At 38.0% G+C, this 26,398-nt stretch overlaps 2 protein-coding genes across 3 annotated transcripts in view; both read left to right on the top strand.

Moving 5' to 3' along the window:
- ttk (ttk protein kinase) overlaps nucleotides 1-1,891 on the top strand; it is a 29,919-nt gene extending 28,028 nt beyond the window's left edge. Inside the window, exon 25 of one of the 2 annotated variants that reach the window (XM_084385100.1) lies at nucleotides 242-1,891. In XM_084385100.1, the coding sequence (XP_084241226.1) occupies nucleotides 242-325 (84 nt within the window). In that variant the 3' untranslated portion in view covers nucleotides 326-1,891. The remainder of the gene's footprint in view (nucleotides 1-241) is intronic. The other variant, XM_084385099.1, reaches the window with a different exon arrangement.
- A 502-nt stretch (nucleotides 1,892-2,393) lies between these two features.
- The window catches only part of bckdhb (branched chain keto acid dehydrogenase E1 subunit beta), a 74,320-nt gene continuing 50,315 nt past the window's right edge, over nucleotides 2,394-26,398 (top strand). The window contains exons 1-6 of the mRNA XM_084384668.1: nucleotides 2,394-2,653; nucleotides 5,454-5,531; nucleotides 6,638-6,706; nucleotides 13,973-14,106; nucleotides 16,693-16,848; nucleotides 22,747-22,855. Of these exons, the coding sequence (XP_084240794.1) occupies nucleotides 2,461-2,653; nucleotides 5,454-5,531; nucleotides 6,638-6,706; nucleotides 13,973-14,106; nucleotides 16,693-16,848; nucleotides 22,747-22,855 (739 nt within the window). The 5' untranslated portion in view covers nucleotides 2,394-2,460. The remainder of the gene's footprint in view (nucleotides 2,654-5,453; nucleotides 5,532-6,637; nucleotides 6,707-13,972; nucleotides 14,107-16,692; nucleotides 16,849-22,746; nucleotides 22,856-26,398) is intronic.

The raw sequence follows: 26,398 nt of genomic DNA, 5'->3' as shown, positions 1-26,398 counted from the left end.
TTGGACTGTCAAAAATGGTCTACGTTGAGCAGAATTCACATGCATTAGATGGGAGTGTAATCCATAATCCTGGAGTGTTTTCCTCCAAAATTTCTCTTCAGCTTAGGAAAGAAAGTCATGCACTTCCTGGATGACCTCGGGGTGAGTAAATAATCAGGACATTTTTCATTTGGGGTGACCTTTAAGCAAAAATATGATCAACATTTACATTTAAACCATCTTTTTTTACTCACTGCTGCAGAACCTGGCCAAGATGTGCAACAGCGGGAGGAAGTTAGATGTTTCTGAATGTGTGAAAACATCCACTCAGACCCTGTGGAAATGATGAGGATTGGAGATGATGAAGCCTGCAGGACTCAAAACCACTGTTTCCAAGCACTCAGGAGACACTGAGACACGTCTTTCTCTCACCTCACAACCGCTCTGAGCCTCTGCCGTCACGCTTCTAGATGCCTTAAAGAAATGCATGTTTGTTGTCCATTTCTACTTAACTGTTTCTGATTTTGTTTGACCACATAATGTAATCTAAGAAATTGTACATGACAAAATAAAACGCATCTTGTCAGGTATATTCCAAATGTAGGATTTATTTGTAATCAAGATGGGAGTTATTCTGATCCTACTGCAATATGACACATTAAAGGGGTGGTTGATTATGATTTAACTTTTCTAACTTTAGTTAGTGTGTAATGTTGCTGTTTGACCGTAAACAACATCTGCAAAGTTACAACGCTCAAAGTTCAAAGCAAAGGGAGAGATTTTCTTTTAAAGAAATTGCTTTTTAAGGACTACAACAAACGGCTGGCAGAGACTACACGACATTCCTCCCGGGTTAGTGACGTCTCCAACCCTAAAATTTACATAAACCCCGCCCCCCGAACACGATTTATAGATTATCAAGACAGAATATGCTAATCAGTGACTAGAAGATAACTTACACATCAGCAACATAAATTCATCAACTAACCATTCAGAAATGTCCTGTTGCTTTCTACAGGTTGTCACTTCTTCTTGAGTCTCTCCATCATTGTCTGACTCCGGTTTGAACATAAAACGCTAGAAGTTTTTGACATTTTCAGTGCGTGTCTGTGTGAGGTAAAAGGACATGAGCTCTTGAAGCTCCGCCCCCCCGTGCCGGGAGCAGCAGCTCATTTGCATTTAAAGGGACAGACACAAAACAAGGTGTTTTTGCTCACTCTCAAAAATTGACAATTTGAATATGGTATATAAAAATATCTGTGGGGTATTTTGAGCTAAAACTTCACATACATTCTGGGGACATCAGAGATTTATTTTACATCTTGCGGAAAGGGTATTATACCACCCCATTAACCTGTTTGCACTGCCATCTCATTTTTCAGTGCATTTAATATCTCATCAGTATGTGATGTATGTGTATGTGATCATCTTTCAGTATGACACCATTTCATCAGAATGCAAGGTTACGCTTCAGTGCTCGATAAAAACTGGCTTCTGTATCATCATCTCTATAGATCTCCGTTAAGATGGATATTGATTGATTTTGCATTAAGAGCGTTGAATGCCTCCTTGAGAAAGGGTTCTGTGTATACTGTTGTTCTCCTACCAAAGATGATGTCACTTCCTGTGTGATGTCATTAAGGACTTTTGTTAAAGAAATGTTTAAAAAATGGGATGGAAAGGGATATTGTGGACCCCGAAACCATAATGACTGTTTTCAGTATTATTTCCCAATACAGTATTATTTCCCCCAAAATGTTTTGTTTGAAATTAAACCATTTTAGAAGTTTGTGATATTGTGATAAAAGAAAACCAACTAATATGCTTTCCCGTTTAATATTGAACCCAAAATATTAACTTCCTAACAGTAATGACTGAATCAACAAATAAACATACTTTTCAGATTAAGGCCAAATATTCTGGATTTATTTGTCATGTTTTTTTTTGTAATATTCTAAACTCACATTATGCTTAATAATCTGTTACGATTAGTACATTATGGCTGTTTTACTTTTGTCATGACCAAAAATGCTGTCTAGGTCAGGGGTTTTCAAACTTCTAGAGAAAAACTAACAACAAAAAAAAAGTTTAATATTAACAAATAAATAAATTAGATTTAAATAAAAGAGTAAAATGTGATTTAAAAAAATTAAGATCTATTAAATAAAATCGATAAATATAAATATTAGATTAAATATAACTAATACATAGTACATTACTATAGTGAGTGAGTAGAAAATAATTTAACTTAATAGAAACAAATTTTAAAACTATAATATTAATGTTTCAATGTATACGTTGGGTGTTTATGACAGATACAGATGCCTTTTAAATTTTAGGATCGAGGATGGTCCGTGGCAGCCGTATGTCACGTGGGTTGTCAATCAAAACTCCTCCTACGCGGTCAGCCAATCAGAGCAGCAGGAGTCCATGTGAGTGTTGACGTCAGCGCGCAGCTTCTGCTTGGTTCCCAGCGCAAACATGGCGGCGACGCGGCTCTTCTGGAGAACTTCAGGCGTTAAGTCTTCATTAACCGGGTTAACCGGTGGCGTGCACAGCAGTTTGGGACTAACTCTGCTTAAACTCTTTCCCGACTGCAAAGCCGAGCCGAAAACACAGAGGAGACACGCAGCGCACTTCACCTTTCACCCTGACCCGGTGACTACTCAGTATGGTAAATGCCCTTGTTTACACTTTGCAGTAGCTCTGGAATACTGGCAAGATAGTGAACTGTTCATGTGATTCACCTCTAAACGCTCCCATCATTAATTCATATTCATAATAAACCGAATAAATCATACCCGAAATCAATATAAACATACTTGACAATGTAAACTCGTCTTGAGCCATTGGAAGTACTTGAAAGAAACGAGCGCCGGGGAAACTGGCTTGTCAGGCTTGTTTATAGTTGCATGATGTTGTAAACCGTGACCACAATAGTGCTTGACATATAATGTGAGGTCATTTGATTAGTTGCTGAGGTCAAGTAAGGGATCATGAATGATATACCTTGGTGTGTGGTCTGTATGTAAAAAGATGCTGAGATTTATCATCCTAAATAAACATATTTTATTAAAAACACTGCATGTTTAATTGTATTAATAGATATTCAGAAGTCTTTGAAGTTTATGTACTGGTTTAATAAGAGGAACTATCAAAAACTATGCCTTCATCTGCTAAAATGGGCCACTTTATGAACTGACTTTTAAGACATATTGTTAAAGTTCCCTTTATTAATTATAATTTTGTAAAGGAAAATTTAACAGGCTAAAATTTCTCCTTTTCTGCATATTAAAGCACATTAAAACAATATTTGTTTTTAGTTTTAACTAAAACTCACCCATTTGAATTCGTAAAATATCCGGACTGCAAAATCAGCTCTTTTTTGTTTAAAAACTGATCCTGTAATATGGCCATTATGTGTCTTTCTACATGGTGGTTTAAGAAATGAAAAGCTACACACTCCATCAGTTAGGGTTAGAAGAGCTGTTGCCAAACATATATCATGCTAATAAAGCTGTTAGTGTGCTTATTGTACCCAAGAGCATGATCTATTAAAGTCCACATGTCGTTTTAACAAGAAACTATGCATCCAACCATAACCCGAGCTGTACTTCCAACCACACACGTTTGCAATGTACAGAAATCAATTTCAATTGTACATTGAGAACTCATGTTTAATGTGATAATACAATATATTGTTAGTCTCGAGATTCTTCATGTTAGTGAATAAATACATAGATAGATCCACAAATAGCATTCGTATTCCTGGTATGAATACATACACTACCATTCAAAAGTTTGGGGTCAGTAAGATTTTTTTAATGTTTTTAAAAGAAGACTCTTCTGCTCACCAAGGCTGCATTTATTTGATAAAAAACAATAAAAAAAAAAAAACTGTGATATTGTGAAATATTATGACAATTTAAAATGACTGTTTTCTATTTTAATATATTTTAAAATGTAATTTATTCCTCAGATGAAAGCTGAATTTTCAGCATCATTACTCCAGTCTTCAGTGTCACATGATCCTTCAGAAATCATTCTAATATGATGATTTTATGCTCAAAAAACATTCATTATTATTATCAATGTTGACAACAGTTGTGTACAAATTTTTTTCAAAATTCTTTGATGAATATAAAGTTCAAAAGAACAGCATTTATTTAAAATAGAATATTTTTTTAACATTATAAATGTCTTTACTGTAACTTTTGATCAGTTTAACTCATCCTTGATGAATAAAAGTATTGATTTATTTTATTTCTTTCCCCCGAAAATAAAATAAAAATTCTTACTGACCCCAAACGTTTGAAGGGTAGTGTTTAATGTTACAAAAGCTTTCCATTTCAGATAAATGCTGTTCTTTTGAACTTTCTATTCATCATAGATAGCATCATGAAATAAAAATGTAAATAGCTGTTTTAAACATTGATAATAATAATGAATGTTTCTTGATCATCAAATCATCATATTAGAATGATTTCTGAAGGATCATGTGACACTGAAGACTGGAGTAATGATGCTGAAAATTCAGCTTTGATCACAGGAATAAATTACACTTAACTATATATTCACATAGAAAACAGCTGTTTTAAATTGGAATAATATTTCACAATATGACTATTTTTGTTTGTATTTTTAATCAAATAAATGCAGCCTTGGTGAGCAGAAGCATTAAAAGTATCTTTTAAAAACATTAACAATCTTACTGACCCCAAACTTTTGAACGGTAGTGTGTGTGTGTGTATATATATATATATATATACACACACACACACACACACACACACACACACACACACACACACACACACACACACACACACACACACACACACACACACACACACACTCATTCTAATTCTAATCTACGGAGCCCCTAAAGGGACATGCTGGGGGAAAAAATGGGATTTTGGGAGAATACATTTTTTCTTCAAAACTTGCATTCTCTCGCAAAACTTTTGCGTTCTCTTGCAAAACCTCGGACAAACACTTCCTGTTTAATGTTACGCTGGCAATGTGTCAGAGCTCCGTACCTTAACAATGGAGCTAAATAAAATAAAATAAAAAACAATCAAGGAGTTCAGTGAGGTTGGCAATATATTTACAGATTCGAATTTCCTGGATCAATAACTCGTGAGCTAAACGTTGTTAAAATACACCTATTTACAATCATAGTAACGTAGACAACGAGCTACAACCCACTTTTCCTCAAGACGAGCTTTATAATATAAATTGGTCTCTATAAGCAGGCCAAAAGGACTTGTGTTTGTCCGAGCTCACAACAGGTTTTGCGAGAGAACGCAAAATATATAAAAAAAAAAATTCTCTCCCAAAATAGATTATTCCCGAGAATAATAGCATATAGAATTAATAGGTCCTCTTTAAGCAGTAAAATCTAAGAATATGTGTTTAAAGCTGTTATGAAACTTGAGACATTACTGTGCGATTGACTTGAACTGTCTCTGCAGGACCGACACAGAAGATGAATTTATTCCAGTCAGTAACCAGTGCCTTGGACAACACACTGGCCAGTGATCCCACCGCAGGTATGAGCAGAGGTTCTCTGTTAGCCTTCAGTCACTGTCAGTCCAAGTCCAGTTGGAGTCTGAATCTAAATGAGTGCCTGTCCACACCATCGCAACTGTTCAGAGATATGATTTGTGTGTCCCATGGCACTCTTATGTTTTCTGGAATATGTTTGTTGGTTTCTATGGCAATGCCTTTGTGTTGGTGGGCCTAAAACAACATGGAGGGGTTTGCAGTGTTGTCCTACATTACGGCACTGGACTACCTCGTCTAATGAAGCAATGGCCGAAGCACAGGAGTCTGGCATGAGCGGCTTTATTCTGTGCTGCTGTCTCTGCTGGTCTCAAAGAGGTGTGTGTGTAGACCAGGCTGAGTAGGAGTGATGGGGGACTCAACTTTGGCTCTGTTTACACCTGGTATTAAGATGCGTTTTGGTTGAGCGAATCACGAGTAGTCGACAGTAAACGGGGTCTAAAACGCTTTGCGCTTGTCCACTTTCAACCACTTCCAGAGGTAGAAAAGGCATTCGACCAGATTGCTTTCGTAGAGTAGAAGCTCATGTGGTCGAATGTGTTCAAACAGCCACAAAAGACCGTCTACTCTCTGACTACTGACCTGATGCGTGAACATGATGGGAAGAGCTCTAGCTCTACACCAGGTGTAAAGGGGTATGTGTCTCCCTCGTCTACTTGTGATTCGACTGACCAAAACACATCTTAACACCAGGAGTAAACAGGGCTGGTGTTTGAGGGATATGAGGTCAAACTTCAGATTGCGCACAATGATTTATAATCGTCCAAGACCCGTCAGGACACACAACGATGATTTGGGCAGATATGATGCACAAAATCCAATCTCAGCAGTCAGACTGAAATTAATTTTCAGAAATGAGATTTGGATAGGACTACAAACCACATATGAATGAAGCTTGAAACGGATTTGTATAAATCAGTTTATTTTTTTTATTTTTTGCCGTTCACACTTGCTAAATATGATTGAATTCCAATCGGATATTCACACAATTTTGATTTGGACTGACAGTCTGAACGAGGCTTTATTCTCTTATATCTAACTGACAGTAACTGAAAGGTCTCAAGTGCTAATATTAAACGTCTTTCTCCCACAGTGATTTTTGGTGAGGATGTGGCGTTTGGTGGGGTGTTTCGATGCACCGTCGGCCTCAGAGATAAATATGGTGAGTATATTCTCATGTCTGCTCGTAGGTCACATGAGGTGAAAGATCCTCATCTGTGTGTCCGTTGTTCTCACACTAGATGGCGGTGCTCTCACACTGTCGCGAGCTCCTGGCTGAAGCTCTGGCTATTCAGTCTAATACTTGCTTCAAATACAAGTACTGCATACTTAAAAAAATGCCTACACACCTCTTTACTGTGAACAAGTGTGTGTGAGAGGTGTCAGTTATGAATTTGGAAATATAAATGCGAAATGTTTTGAAATTTTGAAACTTTTTTTCCCCCCAATTTTGTATAAACATTTCTTACTTTTTGGGAGAATAATCAAATATTATCAAATAAAACTAAAACCATAACAAAAATATTGATTTGTATGAAATAAAATAAACATTAAAATAATATATAAACAACTTTTTAGTTTTGTTTAATAAAATAACAAAAGCTAAATCAACTAAATCTATATAGATGAAAAAATAAAACCAAATAAAAATGGCAAAAACACACACAAAAAAACTAAAACTTAAGCTAAAATTTTATATTTATATAAAAATAAAGTGTAATTCAAAATATTAACATATGCAAAACAAAATTAAATAATGCTCTTTTGAACTTTGTTCATCAAAGATACAGAAATAAAAGAAATCAGTGAAAATATAAAGCATTGTTTTCAACTTTGATAATAATCAGAAATGTTTTTTGATCATCAAATCATCATATTAGAATGATTTCTGAAGGATCATGTGAGTAATGATGCTGAAAATTCAGCTTTGATCACAGGAATAATAAATTACATTTTAAAATATATTCACATAGAAAACAGTTCTTTTAAATTGCAGTGATATTTCACAATATTACTGTGTTAACTGTGTTGGATCACATAAATACAGCTTTGGTCAGTGTAAGAGAGACTTCAACACATTTAAAAAAAAATATGTGTAACTCTCATAAGATGCATCTTAAAAAGACTGTAAATGATAAAAAAATATTGTTAGTTTGATTATAAAGTGTTAGACGATATAGAGCGTGTGTAAACGTCACATCCTTTTGATTGTCCCAGCAAAACCAGCCCAAGGCAGTCACATAAAAATCAGTCCACAGGCTTTCATAGACAACCTTGGGAAAGTCTCGTTACAAGATGTTCACACATTGGCAGTAAACAAGTAATTAACACATGAAAAACCTTACATGTAGCTCCTTTAATTTAAAAAAAAACATCTGACTTGTTTAACAGAGAAAATAATCATTGACTCATTGTCGTAACTGGCTTGTTTCATAATGTGGTTCGATTATGCATTTGACATTGATTACTGTGTTTTTCCTCTGGATATTCACGTATGGATTTCTCTGCTCAAGCTCCTTTGAGCCAAATTTAAAATCACTTTCAGTAGAACATGATCATGAGGAGGATGAATGTGTGTGCATTTGATGTCTCTCGTTCAATCTGTTCAGCTTCATTAATTGTGCAGGAGTAAATGAAGCAGATTCAGATTGAACAGAACACCCTCAACAGGTTTCATAAGCCATAAATAGTTAAATTATGCAGCTGCATAACGAGAGCGGCATATTCAGCTAAGAAAGGGGAAAACAGACATTATGGTAATGATTAAAAAAACACATCTGCTGTTTGCCACTCGTTTTGGCCAGAAGCTCTATATATAGAGGCACTCTGTGATGTTTTGAAATAAACACAGATCCACGACTCCAATATGTCTCCTGCCGCGTGGGTGCCTTTTGTGTGTTATTGACGTCAGAGGTGTTGACCTTTGAGAGGGATCATTATTTTCCATTCTGACTCGTTAGACGGGAACAGGGTTTTCATGCCACTCGTTTGAGAGAGTCTGTGCCCTCTTCCCCGTGCGGTGCCGGTAACCCGCGCACAGGTCAACGCGTGGAGTGACGCACACATGGGCGTAATGCAGGGCCACTGCTTCGGTCTGCAATCTGCTTTAAATTGCTTTCTGTGAAGTGGATTACAGACTGCGGCTGGTAAATACTGTATTATCTCTGAAATGCCCATCGCCAGCCTGTTGAATGCATACCTTACTCAAAATACCTTATTCAACAAAGACGGTTCATTTCAAGGACGGTGACCGATATCTTACAGTAAACTAAAACTCTGAAATAACCGGCAAACTCGTCGTCTTTTGCATCAATTGTTCAAGGTTTGAATTAATACAGTATGATCTGCCCATGTGACCAGACAAAATCATTTAGACTTGTTCCTCAGTTTCTAAAAACTTTTTTTTTTTGAGTCAAGACATCATCAATCCTTCTTCCAAAAAGTGTTTTTGTCTTACCCTAATTCACTATGCTAAGCCTATTATAAATGTTTGTATTTTAAATCTAGTGGGTTTCGTGGGAAATTGCGTACTTGCGTCACTCGTCCGTGTGTGTCTCGTCATATCCATAAATATAAAAAAGATTGACGTGGAGCAGCTAAATCTCAAACCTCCAAGGAATCCCCTGTTTTAGACAAACGCCGAACAGAGGAGAGTCTGCTGGAGAAAAGAGCTCGTAATAAAACAAGAATCAACATTAGCTTGGCTTTTCGGAGATGGTGAGAACTGAGGGATTTGAGAAGTTGGCAAAAGTGATGCAGAGTAAGGTATTTATTACCTGTGAACTTTTTGGGTTTTAAAAAACGCTGTGCTGTAATTTATTTTCAAGGTAGTCTATGGATGTCTATTAATGGCTAAATCTACAGTAACGTCTTCAGCTGGTCAGCTTGACTGGTTGTATCTCTTAAGCCAAGCAGTGAATGTTTTATGAGCAGTTGGAGAACCATACTCAACCACAGTCACGCAGCGCCGAAGCACAACCAAAACAATGGGTCTTATTCACTAAGCATGCATGCACACAAATTTGTGCTTCGGGTAGTGCTTCGGAATAGTTTCATGCTTGAATGTTCAAGAAAAAACAAAAAAAACAAAAAAAACACACATTATTCTTCACATTGTTGCGGCACCTCTCTTCACAGCCTGTTCAGTTCCTTCTTTATGAAGCCCCTCCTTCTGAAAAGCACAGTGTGCTCTGATTGGTCAGCTGGATCAGTGTGTTGTGATTGGTCAACCACTTCAAGCTTGTTTGGGAAATGTCTCGTCCCTTACCATAACCACCAGTTTCAACACACTACTAACTAACTCAACCAGGCCCCGCCCCTTTATTTTGCATATTAATTATTTAAATGAGGAATATTTTGTGACGTGTTTGTTCCCGGAAGAAAACTCGAGGCTACAATGGAGGCGTTTCAGGGAGTTCAGAAACAGTGACACTGATATAGGGAATAACTCCCGCTGGAGGGACTTTTGTGCTTTGTAACTTTACAGACCTTATTCATGCTCAAACAGCAACATTACACACTAAAGAAAGTTGAAAATGAAAAAAAAGCAACTAAAAAAAGCAAGTAAAGCTTCATGGAACCATCGATTTTCACTGGTTTAGTGGGGTAATCAGCAGCATGTGACCGCTGGGTCTATAGAGCTTAACTTGAATTAAACCCAGAACAATCCTTTAACCGCTGCTATTCTGTATAAAAATGTTTTCATGTGTGATTTCACCGAGGTATTACGTCTTCAGTAGATTCATGTTTTAGCGAAGGCTCAGAGGAGACGCTCATGTGCTTTGATTTGAATGAAAATAACTTTCCACTCTAAATATACAGACCATTTCATGTGGTTCTGTTGCATCAAAGGGGAGGCGAAAAACAGGCTGTGTTTTTGGGTTTCCCTGATTTTGTGCATTTGCCCTGTTTTGTTTTGCAATCTAATTCAATTATGAAAAAAATTGATATTTTCAGCAGATTTTATGTTTTGAGGTTGATGCTTTTATTAGTTCAGTCTTGCCCTGTACTACTAATGTAAAAAACATAAAAATATCCCCTAAAAGCTGAATCATGGCGGTCATGAAAACACAAGGCACAAGGCAAAACATTTTGAGTTTTAACTTTTCATCTGCAGCGTTTGGCTGTGATTTGTAATTTCCTTCATCATGGCCCATTTTCACATTTGGTGTCGACAAATTGCTTGTAGCTGGCATCTTATCGCTGGTTTTGAAGATGTCAATAAAAAACATACTCATTTTGCCTTGTATAAACAGGGCTGTACGGTAACTTTTCTTATTAGGAGCATTTGTGTGAGATTTAGGAGAACAGACAATTGAAAGGAAACAATATTACTGTGCCACATATAACATGCACAAGTACGGAGAGCATGAGAAAAGAGAATTCAGAAGAAATCATAGCGTGTAACAGAAGTTTACCTTATAAACATTTAATATTTTCAGTTTGAGAAAAACAATTACACTGGCTGAAAACACAAAGACATTTATAAATTCATACATCTCATATGCACAAAAGCACAATGCACAGACGCTGAAGTGTAGTCCTCAAATGTATTTAAAAGGACAGTCGCCAACAAATAAAAATTCTGCCATTTGCCAACCCAAATGTCGTTATACACACATAATATTAAAGTAACACTCCACCGTTTTTTCATTTTAAACTGTTATTCCCTTAACTAAGACGAGTTGTTGCATACTTGATGCGACTTTGTGTGTCGTTGTGCATTTCATATGTATTTGTTTGAGCACTGACGTTGACGAGTTAACCCCTTAGGTATCGAAATCTGGTAACGAACAACATGTCATTTTTAGTATCAATAGTATCGAGGCAATTCGATCGGTACCTAAAAAGTATCGAAACTCTGTACCCAGCCCTAGTCCCAAGTGCTATTCCGCCATACATTATAGTTATCCTTTTTACCCGCTTATAAAAGCGCCACGTTTTATTTTGTGTCACCATACTTGGTCGTGTAACTACTCGCAGGCCTGATAGCGCTCCGGCGCCACGCCGGAAACGTACAGACGTGTCTGAGAAGAGAAAAAAAAAAAAATTCAGATTCGCGTTCGCGTGAGAGGCGCTTTGCTTTCACTAAACCACACCAGTTAGCCTACTTAAGCCAATCAGTAATAAGGGTAGGCAGGGGCTGGTCTTGGGTTTTGGCCAATCAGATAGATTCAGCAGTCACTCCACGTGCGAATTTGTTTTGTGTTTCCCATACACTACGAATGTGTTTCCCACACTGGCAGCGCAAAACATAGCCAAAGTCACGGAGTGCAACTTTATGAAGCCAGGGGAAGACACCAAATTTGTCGATAAAGGTGGATCAAACTTGATGAAAAAACTATCGCTAGCGAGCTCCAGTAGCACGTGGCCTGATTTGAGGTAGCTCGCCAACTCATATATATCGCGTCTTTTGCGCGCTCAAGTTCATTCAAATGTAGGCGCGCGGTAAGCGGTAATAAGCGCGCTCATAATTGAAGCGACGCGCTCGTTTTTTTTTTTTTTTCCTCTCTCCATGTTTTTCGGCGGTGGAAATCCATTAGCCACTAAAACTTTTTTGTCAAAACTTTTTGAACTTGTACATGTTAGTATAACATTTGCAAGACCCTTTTAAAATCTGGCTATCATTATAATCTGGGTATTATTTTAATGTTTATGTAAACAAAAAGTGCATATTGATGCTTATTTTATTTGTTATTTGCTGGTTTTCGACATAAAACTTGGTGAATTGATTTCATTGTGTAGTATTAGTACTTTTTGAACAGGATTCTGTGATAACCGTGATAATTTTTGTCACTATAATCATGAAATGAAATGTTCATGCCATTTCATCTCTAGTTATGATCAACTGAAATCAACTAATTATGTGTTTTTTACAGTATAATATGCAAAGTACAATTTTCTATAAAAATTTTTTTATATCTGATTCTGTTCTTTTCTCTGACGTTCACAACCCAAGTTGTTGGGCGTGGAAGGTTACTAATGTGATTGCTTTAAATGTAAATTAAATAAATGCTTTTTCAGTGACTGAATTCATTGAAATAAAATGAATTCTTCGATTTGAATATTTTTTGGCAATGCGTCGTAGGTCTTAAATTTCAATCTTTATGGTCTTAAAATGTCTTAAAAAGGTCTTAAATTTGACTTACTGAAACCTGCTACTGTAATATAGGCTTGTATTGGGTTTGTTCATCTCATGTCTGAATTATGTCCATTTATATCCACAAAAGTCACAAGACTCTATCATTTAAGGGACTATTTATCAAAATGTTCTCATAGGGGAGCACACCCCTGGATCCCACTTGACAATTATGTTAATCAGGGCATATATCTTGGCTTAGCAACGACAGACTCTTAGCTTACCTCCCAGGGAAAAAAGTTCAGGCTCAGGATTTTTTTCTACTATCACCCCTGTACTCGTGTAACTGTATGTAAATAGGGAAAACGTGGAGGTGTTTGGTCACTTCTTACTTCATCTCTGTTTGGACCCTAATGAATGAACTGGGCTAAGCTAAGTGCTATCAAAGTGTCGCCGCGCGCCAGAGCGATTGAGTGCACGCACTGAGACGAGAGAGGTATGTATCAACTCGTCTTAGTTAAGGGAATAACATAGTTTAATATGCAAAAACGGTGGAGTGTTCCTTTAAAAGTACCTTCAAGTGTGTTCTGAAGATTAAAGAATTATAATAAATTAATAATATATTAAATGATAACAGAAGTTTCATTTTTGGGTGAACGGTCCTTAAAAAAAGCTCTGAATTGACAGACTCACTGCTGAACACAAGTAATGTTTCTACCACACGATGTACCGCAATCAGATGGCCCAAATTTCATGAATGGGATCTCTTCTTTCGCTATCATGTATGCAGTGTTGAATTAGATTTTTAGTTGTCGGAGAGCTTCTGTGTTTGTAGTACAAAACTACAAATAATACTTTGCAGTATTTTGCACAGCATAACATCTTTATCTTGCTCGTGTTATAGCCACGGAAAAGCGTCTAGCCATTCTTTTTGGAGCCTGTACTGTTTAACGTTACCTGTCACTGATATTTTCTGCCTCTTACAAGGAACAACAGCGCCAACATCTTGTTCTTGTTCAACGTTTTGTTCGAAGCTACTCTGTTCTGCCTCATTTGAGACAGAACTTTTAAAGTAAAATGTGATACTCTTCATCCCAACACCAGACAATTTCAACGCCACAGCCGTCTCAAAACGTTTTCGCGCGGCTTGGTTGACTGGCATTAAAAGCAACCAATCGCAGTGTGAAAAGTGTAAGGGCATTTGGGAGTTGTAGTTTTTAGCTTTCGATCGAGTCAGTCGCACAAGTGCGCCTAAATATCTTTTCATGGTCGCACACAGACATTTCTAGTCGCACTGTAGAGCCCTGACAAGTCCAGAGTAGGTTGACATATATACCTTTTTCTTCACAGGTAAGGACCGTGTATTTAACACCCCGCTGTGTGAGCAAGGCATTGTGGGGTTTGGGATTGGTGCAGCTGTTGCAGGAGCCACCGCTATAGCAGAGATTCAGTTCGCCGACTACATTTACCCAGCGTTTGATCAGGTGAGCTTGTTTACAAGGGGCTTTTCTTTATAAACACAATCATGGATTGTCAAGTTTTCCAGAATTTAGTTTCAGCTCTGCCTAAACTTGAGATGGCATTCAGACTATGAAGGACGCAAGAGGACAACTCATTGAGCTTTGCTGTTTTTTATTCACTTCTGTTTGCAGAGGTATTGGCAGAAGCAGATGGTTGATCATCTTTAAAAGATAGATTTAAACAAAACAAATATACATTAATATAAATAAAGATATTATTTAAACTAACATTTAACATCTCAATCACCATATTAACTACAGTATAATCAACTAAATCAAATGCCTTGACAATAAATGATAAATGTTAACACTTAAAACACACCTTTCAAACTCAAATAATTGGTCAACACAAATCATACAAAGCTCAGCATCAATCAGAACTGTAGCAGATTCCATCAAATAAGCTGAAACACAATACTGACATTTTACAACTTCAAAGTTTATATTTTACATCAACATAATTTAAGTTAATGTTCATACCAGTTGCGTCTTCAAGCTTGAATTTGAGCTGAATGTGTGAAAGTACTTGTTAATCAATCATATAGATCTTCTCCAAACTTTTTCACCTGCATGTGCTCTGAGGTGCACCACTATATCGTTCCCCCCTGGAAACACACCTTATCAGGTTCCAGCTCAGCCATCACACTGCACTGCCCTCTTCAGGAGAATTTCTTTACATGGAGGAACTTGAAGTGAAAAAATTCTCCTTAAGTACATTTCTAATGTTAGTTCACCCAAAAAGTTAACTTTGCTAGGTCTGGGTTGGACCCCCTTTTGCCTTCAGAACTGCCTTAATTCTTAATGGCACAGATTCAACAATGTGCTGGAATCATTCCTCAGAGACTTTGGTCCATATTGTCACGATAGCATCACACAGTTGCTGCAGATTTGTCGGCTGCTCATCCGTGATGTGAATCTCCTGTTCCAGCAAATCCTAAAGCTGCTCCACTGGATTGAGATCTGGAGACCGTTTGAGTTTAGAGAACTCATCGCCATGTTCAAGAAACCAGTTTGAGATGATTTGAGCTTTTGTGACCTGCATTATCCTGCTGGAAGAAGCCATCAGAAGATGGTTCACTGTGGTCGTAAAGGGATGGACGTGGTCAGCAACAATACTCAGGTGTGCTGTGGCGTTTAAACGATGCTCAGTTGGTACTCAGTTGGCCCAAAGTGTGCCAAGAAAATATCCTCTACACCATTTACACCACCAGCAGCCTGAACCGTTGATTATAGGCAGGATGGATCCATACATTTATGTTGTTTACACCAAATTCTGACGCAAACTAGACGTCTAGAGATGGTTGTGCATGAAAATCCCAGTAGATCAGCAGTTTCTGAAAAACCAGCCCTTCCGGCACCAACAAACATGACATGTTCAAAGTCACTTAAATTACCTTTCTTCCTCATTCTGATGCTCAGTTTGAACTTCAGCAGGTCGTCTTGACCATGTCTACATGCCTAAATGAGTTGCATTGCATTACATGCATTGAGTTGCTGTCATGTGATTGGCTGATTAGATATTTGCGTTAACGAACAGTTGAACGGGTGTACCTAATATAGTGGCCAGTGAGTGTGTGTATAATACTACTACTACTACTACTACTACTACTAATAATAATAATAATAATAATAATAATTACTAAATAAGAATATATAAAATTACTACATAAAAACAACATACTTTTTCTATTGATATTTTACTATAAAATAAGTACTGTAAAAAAAACAAAATTACAATGCTGATATTTATAATGGCACATTAATCTTAATCTTAATTTCTTCATTTTCAAACGTTAAATCTTTATTTATGCTCAAACAGAAACATTACACACTTACTAAAGTTGAAAAAGCATAATGGGACCCCTTTAATGTTTTCATAAGATTATGCAATGATCTGTGTATGTGGACAGCATGAGCTCTGTCAGGTTTGTCAGTGTGTGGTTTGGGGTGTTTGTGAGACGCTGGCTGATCTGCAGGAGGAAACGTCCAGCTTCTGCCTGTCTGTCTGTCTGTCTGTCTGTCTGTCTGCCTGCTGCTGGTGTTTTCCGTGTGTCCTCGCCTCACTGAAGATGGATGAGTTTTCTCTTCATTGCCAAGGCAACCGAATACCAGATGCAATAATGGGGGAATATTTTACAGGAACGCTTCACACCACATAGTCTCTCAACATCCAAAATCTGACCGTCCAGTGAGCAATATGAGTCTGGACAATATCTGATATTTCTGGAAGCTCTTCCACATGCTTTATTCTCTTTATTATCATATCATTATGCCACCATTAGAGTCTGTAAAACCCTCATTTACATTGTTCCTTCCAGTCAATTGTTGTCGAGCATTATAAGAGAATTTCCTGGCTCCACGCTTTGTTTATTTTAAAAAGCTTTGGCGACGACGGCAGGAAAAATCGCCTTTTAAACTAAAGCATTTTATGAGCGGAGCTTTGGATGTGACCGCGTTAGCGTTGCGGAGCCCGTCTTGTCTTGCACACAGATGTGAGTTGTAAATGTTACTTTTTCTGTGTCTATTTTTTTTTTTTTTATGCTGTTGAAGATCGTGAATGAAGCGGCCAAGTACCGGTACCGTTCTGGGAACTTGTTTGACTGTGGGAAGCTGACCATCAGATCTCCGTGGGGCTGTGTGGGTCACGGCTCACTCTATCACTCCCAGAGTCCAGAGGCCTTCTTCGCACACTGTCCTGGAATCAAGGTGAATCGCACAAAGAAATCATATTTTTATAACAGAAAATTAAGCCTGTTTTTAGGGCCATTGAGATGTTTTGTGTTATTTGACTCTTGATGCTTTTTTTCATGACAGTTAAGCACTTTTTTTTTTTTCACAAGGTTTTTTTTTTTTTTTGGTGCACTTTAAATTAAATCTAAACCAAACCACTGAAAATCTAATCAATTATTGACGTGACTAGGGTTGGGTACCTTTTTTCTGTAATTTAGGCATGTTTACCTCAATAACTGTAAAGAAACTGAGTAATTTGTAGAAGTGTTATTGACATTATGCCAGAGCTGCCTGTCTGCCATTGTCTGTGATGCTTGAATATTAATAAAAACAAAAAACAAAGCACTAAAAATCTTGTATTCAGTCAGTTAATGGGTCGTGACACGCCAAGCCAACAGTCGGCCGTCAGCAAGCCTCTGTCGGGCTAGTTTTTGCGGTGTGATCCACACGTCAGCATGCTGAATCGACGTCAGGGCCATTGGTGAGAGAGATCAAGACGGTACAGAAAGAAGGCTGTTCAGATTTTATGTGATCTTACCTAAGCATTCCAATACATTATTATTTTTATAACATGAGCCGGCTGGAACAATGAAAGTAATCGGCATGATTGATATTCAAAATAATAAGCAACTGCTGCTTTGTTTATGGTTAATGTACAGTGGGGAGAACAAGTATTTGATACACTGCCGATTTTGCAGGTTTTCCCACTTACAAAGCATGTAGAAGTCTGTAATTTGTATCATAGGTACTAGGGCTGTGTATTGGCAAGAATCTGGCGATATGATACGTATCACGATACATGGGTCACGATTCAATATATTGCAATATATTTCGATACTGTGCATAAGGCGATATATTTAGATTTTTTTAAAGTAGGACTATAATTTAAAAAAAGTAATATTTAAAAAAAGACATGATGTTCATTAAAGTCAAAGAGGTTTACTTTAGGTAAACAATTCAGTACACAGAAAATCAAGGTAAACAATTCAGTACACAGAAAATCAAGGTAAACAATTCAGTACACAGAAAATCAAACTGCCAGTTTGGGATTGTGGTTCACAGGTTCTTAGTGAGCAAATTTTTATATGCTCAAGTAGGCCATAATAAAAGAAAATACATAGCCCCTGTCACAATACAAAACAACAACGTGAACTGGACTAAAATGAATGAAAGTGAACAAAATGAATGTGCGAATGAGGCGAATTAGCGTCTACCGCGCCGCGCTAAATGCCTCATTCGTGCCGCAGGACCTCCAGACGCGCGTAAACGCGTCTTTGCATGGACTTAACATTGAAATCACTCGCGCCAGACGCTCTATTAGCGTTTGGTGTGAACGCAGCATCACGGTGCGTGTCCACTACAGCAGCAAAACTCCGCTCGGTGCCGCTGGCAACGCTGTAACGTCTCCGCTTTGGGGTGTGTCTGTTACAAGTGTGTTTAATCTAAGTTTTTTTCAACACACGGACAGTATAATCATCATGCACGCGGTTACATTTAGAAATAGACAAGCTTTGTTTCCAAATGCACCAAGCAAAGATCCTTTCAATTTTATAAACCCAGACAATATAATAACAATAAACACATCCAAAATAAAATCTTTAACATATATATAACAACTGCAAAGCGTCTAATTTGTAAACAAAATGATTTAAGCACTAAATCCATAATAAACTCCGGCACAATTAGTATATTTTTAAACTCTAAAGACAGACGTCACATCCCAAACCTCACAGCAATTGGCTGCTGACCGCGTTTTTCGCTTGATATTTGCATAAAGTCGAGAACTGCCCAACCTTTTGACGCTCTCGGACGCTCTCAACGCTTTCTCTGGTCCGCTGTCAATCCCAAAATGCACTGCTGAGCGTGAAGCTCGACTTCCATAGGAATGAATTAAAAACGCTCGCTCCTTGCCAGTGGACACGCACCGTTCGGCGAGCCTAGCGAGGACACTAGTGGTGCGTCTCAGCATAGCTATCTAGTGGTAGGTATTTAAACAACATAAACGTGAACCAGTTACCATGAATATTTTTGGACATAAAAAAAAAAAAAAAATCGATATTGCGTTTTTGAAAATCGATACAGTATCGCAAAATAAAATATCGCGATACTCATGTGTATCGATTTTTTTCTTACACCCCTAATAGGTACTCTTCAACTGTGAGTGACGGAATCTATAACAAAAATCCAGAAAATCACATTGTATGATTTTTAAGTAATTAATTTGCATTTTATTGCATGACATAAGTATTTGATACATCAGAAAAGCAGACCTTAATGTTTGGTACAGAAACCTTTGTTTGCAATTACAGAGATCATACGTTTCCTGTAGTTCTTGACCAGGTTTGCACACACTGCAGCAGGGATTTTGGCCCACTCCTCCATACAGACCTTCTCCAGATCCTTCAGGTTTCGGGGCTGTCGCTGGGCAATACGGACTTTCAGCTCCCTCCAAAGATTTTCTATTGGGTTCAGGTCTGGAGACTGGCTAGGCCACTCCAGGACCTTGAGATGCTTCTTACGGAGCCACTCCTTAGTTGCCCTGGCTGTGTGTTTCGGGTCGTTGTCATGCTGGAAGACCCAGCCACGACCCATCTTCAGTGTTCTTACTGAGGGAAGGAAGTTGTTGGCCAAGATCTCACGATACATGGCCCCATCCATCCTTCCCTCAATACGGTGCAGTCATCCTGTCCCCTTTGCAGAAAAGCATCCCCAAAGAATGATGTTTCCACCTCCATGCTTCACGGTTGGGATGGTGTTCTTGGGGTTATACTCATCCTTCTTCTTCCTCCAAACACGGCGAGTGGAGTTTAGACCAAAAAGCTCTATTTCTGTCTCATCAGACCACATGACCTTCTCCCATTCCTCCTCTGGATCATCCAGATGGTCATTGGCAAACTTCAGACGGGCCTGGATATGCGCTGGCTTGAGCAGGGGGACCTTGCGTGCGCTGCAGGATTTTAATCCATGACGGCCTAGTGTGTTACTAATGGTTTTCTTTGAGACTGTGGTCCCAGCTCTCTTCAGGTCATTGACCAGGTCCTGCCGTGTAGTTCTGTGCTGATCCCTCACCTTCCTCATGATCATTGATGCCCCACGAGGTGAGATCTTGCATGGTGCCCCAGACCGAGGGAGATTGACCATCATCTTGAACTTCCTCCATTTTCTAATAATTGCGCCAACAGTTGTTGCCTTCTCACCAAGCTGCTTGCCTATTGTCCTGTAGCCCATCCCAGCCTTGTGCAGGTCTACAATTTTATCCCTGATGTCCTTACACAGCTCTCTGATCTTGGCCATTGTGGAGAGGTTGGATTGAGTGTGTGGACAGGTGTCTTTTATACAGGTAACGAGTTCAAACAGGTGCAGTTAATACAGGTAATGAGTGGAGAACAGGAGGGCTTCTTAAAGAAAAACTAACAGGTCTGTGAGAGCCGGAATTCTTACTGGTTGGTAGGTGATCAAATACTTATGTCATGCAATAAAATGCAAATTAATTATTTAAAAATCATACAATGTGATTTTCTGGATTTTCATTTAGATTCCGTCTCTCACAGTTGAAGAGTACCTATGATAAAAATTACAGACCTCTACATGCTTTGTAAGTGGGAAAACCTGCAAAATCGGCAGTGTATCAAATACTTGTTATCCCCACTGTATCTGGAGTCCTAATTTCAGTTTCCCTTTTTGAACGACAAATATAGACTATTGATGCCTGCAGATATAGACAGTTATTTCCTTAAACGCAGCCGCTAATTGGAAATCAGCTATTTTAACCAGTGTAACGGCCCGTGTCATTGCGTAGCCTGTCAATAACGTAATATCCATGTTACCCTCAAATACTGTTTTACTTGCAAAGAAACCATTGAAAAAAGTTTCTAAAGACACTTTAATAGATTGTTTTTTATTAGACAGGTGAGCAACTGTTTTGATACCTTTATTGACATAAAACTAATCATTGCTATATAGCTGAACACGGTTATTCTTATTGTTTGAATCTTGTTTTATTGGTTTACCGCGAGTAACATGTTTGTATCATGCCTCAGAGAAAACACGATTTTGTCGAGTGGCTCACAGCATAATCAGAAAGAGCTTTATTTGTATTAACAGTTATGCAGCATTTTCTCCACCATACAATGTTTTAAAATTAATTGCACGCCATTTAGCAACACAAGTCATCCAGCTTTTATTAATGTGATAATTCTAATATCGATCTAGCTTACTGCGATGTGCAACAAGTGTCTCATAGCAGCCACAGAGTAACATTAACATCACTTTCAACACACTCAAATGTTTTTTTAGTATGATTGTTTTGACCATGAAAACAGCGCTGTTACCTCACAATTCTAATTAGTCAGATAAAGTGATCTGAATGAGTAGTAATTCAGCACTTGTGGCTGTTTCATTAGAATGAAATGAAATGTGAATTTAAGTGATCAAATGTAACTATAACAAAGGTCATGTTCAGGGAAGGAGGCGGATGTTAAACGTAACTTTAATCATAAAATAAACATAAACAACAAAATGAAAGGAGCGGCAATGGGCGCATATGGCATATATGCATAATAAAAACGGCAATGTAAAATGTCCCCGATAATAAACATTGAACCATGAACGTGATTTCTGCCTTGAGTCCCGTCGGATGTTTCCATCGGCTATGGAGGTGAAGACGACAACTCCCATGATCCCACACTCATTCACGGTGTCATCAAACTACGCCTTTGTTTTGAATAAGGACTTATTTAGTTCGATTATACCTGAAAGGGTTTTGGATTTGTCATATGTTAATTGAAAAAAAACTTTTATAATATGACTTGCTGTTTTTGTTTGTTTTGGTTTTTATTGTATTTATATGATATTTGTATTTTTGTAATTAAATTTTTGCCATGAAAATAGCCTTGAATGCTGACATGGCACTAAATAAAACAATCTGAATCTGAATTTGTTTTGAATGAGTGACCTCTAGTGGCGAAACTTACTAACCGTGCCTTTAACTAAAACTATTACTGTTGGAATAAAATAAATATTAGATGAAAAACTTACAATTGGAAATGTTGCCTTAAAGCTAAATAGAATTGTAAAAAAATAAAATAAAAAAAACTAGTAAAATCATTAAAATGACTAAAACGTACAAAAAATTTAATTGAAAATGAAAATGTAGAAAATAAAAGCTTATTCAAAATATAAAAAATAGTCTATAATACTAAAATAACACCGTTCTGTATGGGCTTTAAGCTGAAGCACGAGACCGTGTGATTTGACCCGACCAGTACAACTTTTTTTTTTTGGTTTCCTAGCATCAACACAGAGATTGTCGTAGACTATTAAGGATTTTGTTCACAAAAGGAGTTGAGTGGAGGATCCGTGTATCGGTGTGACAAATATAATAATAAACTCACCAGTCTGTGATGGATTATACAGAAACGCTCTTTACTCATCTCACCCGCAATGCAACACAGATTTTTCGCGCTACATCAAAACCCTCAGGAAATAGCAGTATGAATCACGATCATAGCAGATCGATGCGTGACTCACTATGAAGTGACCTGCACCTGCATCATCTGGATCAGTCACATGACCACAGACTTGACATTTAATGAGCCGAAACACAGAGTGTCAGAGCTGATTTAACCTCACCGCTGCTCCTCGCTCTTCACAGTTTGATTCTCATCGCAACACAAATCTTTATTGGTATGCACCCAATCTCATGGAGTCTTCATCTGTAATGGTCTACTCAGTTTAGTCATCTTTAAAATGAACCCAGTTTTGAGATGCACAAATGCTTTTTGATCAAGTCTCTGTCCTTGTATATAAATGTACCAATCACTTTTTTTTTTCTCTTTAATAAAACAAATATATATTTATTTTTTTCTCTGTTAGATTGTTGTGCCGAGAGGTCCGGTCCAGGCCAAGGGTCTTCTTCTGTCCTGCATTGAAGATAATAACCCATGCATCTTCTTTGAGCCTAAAATCCTGTACAGAGCAGCAGGTGAGAGGAGGTTGTTATTGTTTTCATACATCAAACTGTTGGTCACCTTTTACATCTTTATGTCCCAGTCTTTAACTAGGGCTGTGAAACGATTAATCGCATCCAAAATAAAAGTTTGTGTGTTACATGATATATGTATATATTTAAGATTTTTTTATTTTATTTATATATAAATATTTATATACAGTATCTATAAGCAACTATTTCTTAAATATATGCATGTGTGTATATTTATATACAAAATAATTATGCACAGTACACACACTGGCCCTCATTTATCAAAAGTGCGTACACCAAATTTCCAGCGTACACCCAAAACCACGGTGACTTTGAGATTTATCAATATGGACGTTGGCGTACGGCACGCTCAAATCCTACGCCAGCTCAGGAGGTGGTGTACGCACGTTTTGAGTGCGGGAATGCGCAGAAAAACAATTCCTAACACCACAAAACGCACTGACAAACTAAAAGATATGATATATTATGACCCACTGTAAAAAAACAACAACATAGTAGGCTAATTATAAACTTCAGTGTTTATTTTTGTGCAACATGGACTTCAATGTTTAATTTGTGTGACTTTACCAAAGCATTTGAATTGTAGGCATATGTATTCCTTAAGTTGCGAGCCTGTGCGCTTTACCTGACGTTTCAAGCCTTGTTTATACTTTCGCCTGGCTCCGCAGTGCGAGTCTCCGCAGACTGCGCGCGCACCTCCCCAAACGGACGAGGCGTTTATACTCGACGCGCTCGCCGTTGTACTATTATTTGAAACGATGGTTAGGCCAGGGTTAGGCCCGGCAGGTGTGCACGGACTGGGTTTAATGAAAGACCAAATGACCAATGACCAAAAAAATAATTCAGACTGACAAAATAATAAAAATGACATTCTTCTTCTTTTAAATAATAATAATAATAATAATACAAATAATAATAATAACGACATTCTTCTTCTAAATAAGAATAAGCGTCATTAATAATAAAAATCTAGAAATCAATTTTGTTTCTTTGCACTTCCCTGGTTTCGCTTTCTCTTTCTCAAAGAAGTTTCTCTTCTTTGCCGTCTTCCGTGTGTCCATGGCGTAAAATGAGGGCGTGGGGGGAGCGGAGACTTGAATATATAGGGGCGTGTTATTCTAATGACGCTCGTTTTCAGCCGCGGCATTTATCAAGCGCAGGTATTGCGTACACCTGGATTTCAAAGGTACACACAGCTTCATAAATCAGGCGGTGAGAAGAGTGTAAGCATAATCTTACGCCAATATATACGCCCGTTTCTACGCAAGAATGATAAATGAGGGCCACTGTGTGTTTATATAATGTGAACACAAACTTTTATTTTGGATGCGATTTAATCGTTTCACAGCCATATTTTTAACCACTGAAAAGTATTAAAAAGAGCTTGTGACTAAACCTCATAACTCCATGAGATCCTCAAACTGCTGGTCAAACCTCATAACTCCATGAGATCCTCAAACTGCTGGTCAAACCTTATAACTCCACCTGCCTCTATTGTGAATGAAGTGCCACACACTTTTTGGACCGTCTCTGCTTGTTTGCCATGCAAGGATAGATAAAGAACTGGTTGATTGAATAAGTATGCTAAACCTGAATTGCTCTTGTGCTACAATTTTTTTGTTCATTCATCATGTGACTAATTACTCTGAAGACTTAGGATCAAGAAAGTGACATTATTAAAGGGATATTTCACCGCTGGAAAGATGAATGTGTATTTTATGTAGTAGAAATGTGAAATTATTGTAGAAGTTGGTGCCTTCTAGACTGAGAAAAGCCAGAAAATTTATTTTTGGCTCATGTGGATGAAAGACAACAACTCCCAGAATGCACTTGCTCCGCTGCCCTATGAGGCCACTCCCAAGCCACGCCTACCGGTTACAGAGGGCAGTATGGGAAGAAATGATACAACTAGGCTACTAGTCGACTCGAAACTGAACAGACGCCGTTTTATGGTGAGATCCCCCTATGGGCGGGTTGAACACATGCGGGACGAGCTCCTCCTACTGGCTGGAGTCTCTCGCCTCTGGACAAAAAAGCCTCTGATGAGCTGAATGACAATTTTTGCGTCATCAGAGTTTTTTTTTCCAGACACACAATACAGAAATCTCTCGTCTCAGGGGGACATGAGGGAGGGAAGCATCGAAAATACTACCGGGTTTCTACTGATACAAAGCTTAATGCTAATCGGTGAAGTATCCCTTTAAAACACTTACTGGCTGATGAAAGCACAGTCTCAGTTCTAAGTCACAACCCTGATCTGACTAGTTGTGACAACTAGTCACAACCCTGATCTGTAATATCAAGGAGAAGAACCTCCAGAACACATCTGTCATAATACAATGAAACATTGGCTGTTTTTTTTATATATTGCATATGAAAACATTTTGTTGAAAATACAGGGTTACTTTGGAATAGATAGTCTTTTCTCCCACATAATTATGTAGTTACAGCATCTGGGGTTCATCTAACCACAGCCAAAGCTTACCAACCACACTTTCAGCCATTGGTTAGGAGGAGAATATTTGGTGCAGTTTAAAGCACAAGTAAGTGTGGCTCTGAACGACACAGTCCTCATGTCCAAAGTAATGGTGAAATAAAGAGTGGAAAAGGAAATGTTTGCAGTTTTAAGGAAGTCAATGCAAGTGGTGTTTTTTTTCCATGAGGAATAGTGCATATTGATCTCCCGAAGCCTCAGTTTAGATCTGCTCTCTGTCTGCCTTCAGGTTCACTCTCAAATCTGTCTCTTAAGAATTTTGTTGAATGACTTTAATTTCCTGACTGAACATTTGAGCTTGTTTTAGGATCTTTGGCTCTTTATCATTATTTGGCTTTAATTTTAGAGCGGGGCTTTTCTCTTTTCATGCAGTTATTCTTACACGATAGGAATAAATCATTCAGCCATTCAGTGTATATAAATCTGGATTTGAAAAACATCATGTTTACCTGATGGTAATGTGGAATTTTCCACTTTCCACCTTGTCTTTTTTTTAATCAGTCATTATTGCCAACATTGAAATTAATGTCATAAATTGTAACTCATGCAAGTTTAGTTGGCCTTAAATATGGTTTTGATTTATTACATGATATTTAGAAGGTCACATCACCTTCTATGTGAAATTAGATTGAAGTTTATGAAGCATATGTTAGTGCTTTGTAAATTGTCCCTCTGCAGTTGTGTTGCTGTGTGGTTGCTAGGGTGTTCTTAAGGCTTTTAGCATGTGGTTGTGTGGTTGCTAAGGTGTTAAGGCTTTTAGCATGTGGCTGTGTGGTTGCTAAGGTGTTCTTAAGGGTTTTAGCATGTGGCTGTGTGGTTGCTAAGGTGTTCTTAAGGGTTTTAGCATGTGACTGTGTGGTTGCTAGGGTGTTCTTAAAGGTTTTAGCATGTGGCTGTGTGGTTGCTAAGGTGTTCTTAAGGGTTTTAGCATGTGGCTGTGTGGTTGCTAAGGTGTTCTTAACGGTTTTAGCATGTGGCTGTGTGGTTGCTAAGGTGTTCTCAAGGCTTTTAGCATGTGGCTGTGTGGTTGC

Source organism: Rutilus rutilus, assembly GCF_951802725.1.
Source record: "Rutilus rutilus genome assembly, chromosome: 17".
Taxonomy (NCBI): domain Eukaryota; kingdom Metazoa; phylum Chordata; class Actinopteri; order Cypriniformes; family Leuciscidae; genus Rutilus; species Rutilus rutilus.
Note: the sequence above shows the minus strand (reverse complement) of the source record. Positions and strands in the feature narration are given on the sequence as shown.